The 6,079-nt window shown below is 38.5% G+C and overlaps 1 protein-coding gene across 12 annotated transcripts in view; it reads right to left on the minus strand.

The window, feature by feature from the left end:
* Positions 1–280: 280 nt before the first annotated feature.
* Positions 281–6,079, minus strand: part of cemip (cell migration inducing hyaluronidase 1) — a 228,577-nt gene continuing 222,778 nt past the window's right edge. For 11 of the 12 annotated variants that reach the window (XM_017303981.1, XM_017303972.1, XM_017303973.1 and 8 more), the window contains 3 exons: positions 2,036–2,193; positions 1,716–1,813; positions 281–437 (listed from right to left, as the gene is read on the minus strand). In XM_017303981.1, coding sequence (XP_017159470.1) covers positions 310–437; positions 1,716–1,813; positions 2,036–2,193 — 384 coding nt within the window. In that variant the 3' untranslated portion in view covers positions 281–309. Of the gene's footprint in view, positions 438–1,715; positions 1,814–2,035; positions 2,194–6,079 lie in introns of those variants that run through there. The other variant, XM_017303980.1, reaches the window with a different exon arrangement.

A 6,079-nucleotide genomic window follows, 5' to 3' on the forward strand; every position in this document is an offset into this window, starting at 1 on the left:
GAGCACTAGCCTAATCTGTGGCAAACTTTAAAAAAAGTCATATTTAAGGTCATTTCTTGTGACTGCAGGGAGCCGTCGCTGCTGAGACCATGAGACGCATCACAACTGTGGAAAGTTGGGCTCTGGTTGGAGGTCTTGAAATCTTTGTCCACCACATTCTGCTGGTCTTCAGCTTTTCAGTCTTGGAGTTTTGTTTCTTAAGGACAGCAGGAAGTACAAAAACAAATGTGTTTCCATGTCATCAATATCTATATCAATATCTATATGGGAGTCAGCTTACCTTCCAAACCTCTTCATTTGGCCTGAAAATTATAATTTGAACTTGTAAACAACAGGGACAGGCAAGACCTGATGGATCTTTGCTTGGTCACTGCTGATCTCCAATTTTACCCAGTCGGGGTAGAAGGAGCCTTTGAAACCCACAAATGCCAGTTTTTCTGCAAAAGATAAGAAAATTAATTTTATAAGTGCTAATTATTGTGTGTTTTAGGGCGTAATACTTTTTTGAATAGTCTTTAATTTAAAATATGATTAAATTTTTTATTTAATTCTATTGTCAGTTGCTACCTAAATTCTACTATTAAGTATAATTTAAAGCTTACAAGGACTAATGCTAATCAACCTGAGCTTTTCCTGCTGCTCTTGAAATATTTCTTTGCCAGGAATCCTAGCTGAAAAATATCGGAAATGAAAGAAAATGACCTCAGACGTGTATAGCGCTTTTCACGAGGCTTTTACAGCCTCAGCAAAAAATACGTAACATCTGAGTGCCAGATCTGAACTGGACCTTTGATTTTTCCACAAGTTCCATGAAGCAAGACTGTAGGGATCCTTCAGTAAAATATAAGTACATCATTTTGGTTTATCCAAGATATCAACTGCCCACTTATGTTTATAAACTTCAAAATAACTGTTTAAGCTGTTGAATATTACATATTAATTCATTCCTATACATGTACTAAAAATCTGCCTCTGCAATAAAATATATATTTTTTAGCACAGCATAACATTTTGTGCTGCATGTAACTAAGACTTTTTGTACTCAAATAGTTTTTAATTACGGAAATTCGAAAAAGAAAAGATATTAAATATTTCTGTTCACTAAATTATATTAGAGTACAAAACATTTTAAAATTTGTTGTGTCTTTAGGACTTTGGTCCAGTAAAGCTGGTCAGAGTTAACCCTGACCAGTTAACCCTGACCAGTTAACACAGCCAGCGTTTCAGCTGGCTGTGTTAACTGGTCAGGGTTAACTCTGACCAGTTAACCCTGACCAGTTGGCTGTGTTAACTGGTCAGAGTTAACCCTGACCAGTTAACCCTNAGTTAACCCTGACCAGTTAACCCTGACCAGTTGGTTGTGTTAACTGGTCAGGGTTAACTCTGACCAGTTAACCCTGACCAGTTGGCTGTGTTAACTGGTCAGGGTTAACTCTGACCAGTTAACCCTGACCAGTTAACCCTGACCAGTTAACACAGCCAGCGTTTCAGCTGGCTGAAAATTGACTCAAGGAGACTTAAAGCACCTTTCAGTTTTATATGTAAATTGTTTGAAAACCTCTCTTTCCATCTTTAATGCATCACTTTGTAGTACATCAGATAAATGCATTAATGCATTACAGTTCGTAATTGTAACTTCACAAAATGTAAAAAAAGGGCATAAAAAATTTGTACAATTCTCTATAAAAGTAGATTTCAGTAGAAATATTTTATACCTTTTAAACTGATTTTGTTTGCACCAAGTATTTCCAGAACTTTGGTCCAGGATCCTTTAGTAACCAGACGACCTTTAGATGTCACCAGCACAATGGAGCTAGTGCAAAAAGAACTCCAAAAATTATTTGATTGTAAGCAAAACCAATAACACAGAAAACATGAAAAGTTTTGATTAAAGCTTTAATTACGGTGAGACTTGACTCAAAGTTTTGCAGTTGTAAGAAAAAAACTCTTTATGTTTTAATTAAACAATATTGTGCCTAAATTTTAATGACAATTGTTGATAGTATGAATGATCATTACAATAATAGCTTCTTACCCATCTTTTAGTCCATGAACATAATTCTCTAATTGTGCAGGGACACCTTGTAAGACAGAATTCCTGAAGCCTTTGCTCTCCACCACATTCCCTTCATGCCCATCAATTACTGTCAGCTGCACTCCATCTTCTTGTTGGTACCACTTCTTGCCATTGACCTATTAAATCAGTGAAAAACCGACAGATCGATTTCTTTATTATTACCAGGTGCTTTTCAAAAATTTTTAGGTCATGAAAAAATGTATTTAAATCAGTAATTCCATTCAAAAAGTGAAACTTGCATATTATATTCATCCGTTACACACAGGCCGATATATTTCAAATGTTTTTTTTTTAAATTTTATGTTAATTAAAACTGACAACTAATGAAAAACCCAAATTCAGTATCTCAGAAAATTAGAATATTAAGACCAATTCAAATAATTTTTAGAAATGTTGGCCCATTTAAATTAAGAACATGAAAAGTCCACACAGCACTCGCGGCTCCGTTTCCCTGGGTTACTGCAGCAATGTGGCCTGACATGGAGCCATCAGTCTGTGGAACTGCTCAGGTGTCATGAAGTCACCTTCAGCTCTTTGAATTGTTGGGTCTTATGTGTCACACCTGACCGTAGCCCTATGAGGCCCTATGTGGCTAAGGTCAGGCAGGTTTGCTGGACAATTAAGGTCCTAAAGCAGCTACTGGCAGGGCCGGTTCTAGCCATGGAGGGGGCAGGTAGAAATGTTAAGGGGGCGTCATTATGTAAACATATTAGGGGTTGATAGGCTTCACATATTTTAAGGTGGACTATAAAATGATAAAAGTCGAGCAGAAGTCGACTCGTCACAGTGATGTCATAGAAACGCAAGTAAAAATACTTCACATCAACTTATAGGCTGAATTAGTTATATTCACAGAAAATATTGACAAGAAAGCCCTTTAAGTCTGTTATGCAGAATTAGAGTATAAGAAACAGAACATCATTCCAGACTGCTCTGTTAGCAGCAGATTAAAGTCTGAAAAGTTGCACAAAGTCAGGTGGGACTTTTTTTTCCTCGAACTCCGGCTAGGACTGATGATCGTATATGATGGACAATATAGGAGTCAAATTATCACACTGAACGGGGCTTTTGGAACATCACAAATCAATCTTATTATGAACGGATCCTGTTTAGTTACTGTGCTGCCTCCTGCTGCTCCACCCTGATGAGCAGCAGGACGCTCTGCTGACTCAGCAGCGGCTCTGTGACGGGATGAACCGACATGCAGATGGCGGCACAGATCGCCTCTATCAGATTCTCAGACTGAAAATTGAACTTTGTTTCCAGATGTTGTTAAATAATATTTTTATAAGTGCGTAAAGCTGCTTCAACAGGCAAAGTGGCGCTGATCAGTTGGATGGAGGAAAAGCACAGGGGCGCTGCCAGGAATCTTGGGCCCCATGACAACAAATGTAATTGGGCCCCCTGAGCAGCTGCTGTTACAGTTTTGTGAGTCTATTTAACCCATCAAGAGTCACAATTTTAAAGGCTTGCAACTGCCTTGCTTTCTTTGGACCAATACTGACACTAGCACAATATTTACAGCTAGAGAATTTTAAATGCACCAGTCCACATACTGCATGCAAATAGGTTGCTTCATTTTGTATTATTAGTTTTGGCTCATTGAAATGTCTCTCCCCACCAGCAACAGTTACAGTCAATGTGCAAAATATGCATAAAACAATCCAGACTTCTAAAAATGCTTTGTTGTTGCATTTTGTTCAAGCAGCAGAAAAATAATTTTAATAAAAAACATGTTTTCTCCATATTTGTTAAAGCTGTCACCATGTTGTGAGGACTGTCTGGACTGACAGGAGGCTATTTTTATTATCTTTTATAAAGTTTGTTTGAATATCTGTCAGCAGTAAATAAATATTTTTTTGTTGTGTAAAAAACACAACAAAGAGCAGAAAGACAAAAAAATATCCACATAGCCTCCCTGGAATGATGCTAACTATCTTGTCATTGGACACAGGGTGACCTTTTTCACTGGGACAGACGGGAGTAGGAGGGGGTTATGCTGGTATTGCTGTTAGAGCTGCTGCTGACTGACTTAAGTGTAATTAAAGGTACAGGGACACGTTAAATATATGACAATGTTGGTAGATTTGTTTCTTCATTCATTAAATGCTATGGAGGCAAACAGTAGTTTGTAGCTAAGCTAACTATGCTAAATGGTTGCTAATCTCACACAGTCTACTCACCTCTCAGAGAAAAACTGGACAAATTGTGGATAGAGAACATTCCTTTTCTCTCTATTTCTCTATTTTTTTGCAAACCTGACTATAATTTTTCTTAGCAGCGAAACTGTTACTTGTTCTGGTTTTCTACTGACTGCTGCTGAACACCGTCAAGCAGGAAGGAACCATTTCATGCAGATCCAGTGGGAGTTCAGTGCAAATATGGATGTGTGCTCTTTGGTCTGGGAGTGGCAACATTTAATTTTACTGCTAAAATATATTTTAAAAACATATTAATATTAATTTTAACAGGGCCCTCAATTTTTTTCTATTTCTATAATTTTTTTTCTATTTCTAATTCTCCAAAAAGGGGGCTGCACAGTGGCGCAGTTGGTAGAGCTGTTGCCTTGCAGCAAGAAGGTTCTGGGTTCGATTCCCGGTCTTTCAGCATGGAGTCTCCATGTTCTCCCTGTGCATGGTGGGTTTTCTCCAGGTACTCCGGTTTCCTCCCACAGTCCAGAAACATGACTGTCAGGTTCATTGGTCTGTCTAAATTGCCCCTAGGTGTGAGTGTGTGTGTGTGCATGGTTGTGTGTCTCTGTGTTGCCCTGTGACAGACTGGTGACCCGTCCAGGGTGACCCCGCCCCTCACCCAGCACACCAGCTGGAGAGGCACCAGCAACCCTCCTGACCCCACTGAGGGACAAGGGTGTAAGAAAATGGATGGATGGATGGATGGATAATTCTCCAAGAACAACTGTTTTGTGGGGCCATGGGCCGTTGGAAAAGTCTGACATCCACCGCATTGTTGCACATTACTCCGTTAGTATTTTTCTTTAAAATAAGTTTTTCTGCACTAGCTGCCTTTATGACAGCAATCCAACAGAAGAGTTGCAGAGAGAAGAGGCAAGAAAGAGACAAGTGAACCAGAGGACAGGAGTTGGATTCCGGACTACTGCAGTCTACAGTCTCTACATGCGGGACGCCGCACTAACCACTGCGCCACGCAACGCCTCTATTCCAGTAGCCTTTGGTAAAGTTTGCAGTTTGCCTTTGATCAATTTACATTTTTATACAATTCAAGCTGTCTGAGGAACTCACCTAGTTCAACTTCAACATTTACATGGAAAAAATCCGTCTTGTCACGTGATTGCGACAAAACTGACCCATAAAAAGTCATTGCAGAGTAAAGAATCAACTAGTAGCCTAGTTGCTGCAACCCCTAATACATTAACATTGCTAATAAATATCATCTTAATGGGATTAGGGTCAACTGTGTCCATCCCCACAAAAAACCTCTAAGACCTAGAAAATTTATATTCTTCAGCCAAGATTGAAAAACCAACATTAGATTCATAATAATGAGTTATGCATCTTGAACTAATTCAAACCTAAATACAATAATCTCAAAGTGAATTAATATATAAAAAATATTTCACACAAACTAAGAGTTGAAGCAGAAGGTTATTTTGTTAGAAACTAAACGCCTCAAAAATCTTTTCTTACCATTCCTAGTTTTCTACTTTCTTCGTTTCTCGCTTGACAGACGACTCCAGCCATGCGGTGCCAGGTAGACGGAATCATCTTAAGGTATACAGTGGGGCAAAAAAATATTTAGTCAGCCACCAATTGTGCAAGTTCTCCCACTTAAAAAGATGAGAGTCCTGTAATTTTCATCATAGATGTACCTCAACTATGAGAGACAAAAGGAGAAAAAAAAATCCAGAAAATCACATTTTCTGATTTTTAAAGAATTTATTGGCAAAATTTGGTGGAAAATAAGTATTTGGTCARYWACAAACAAGCAAGATTTCAGGGATTTGGATGATCCAGAAGATGACTG

The sequence above is a fragment of the Poecilia reticulata genome, linkage group LG3, assembly GCF_000633615.1.
Source record: "Poecilia reticulata strain Guanapo linkage group LG3, Guppy_female_1.0+MT, whole genome shotgun sequence".
NCBI lineage: Eukaryota > Metazoa > Chordata > Actinopteri > Cyprinodontiformes > Poeciliidae > Poecilia > Poecilia reticulata.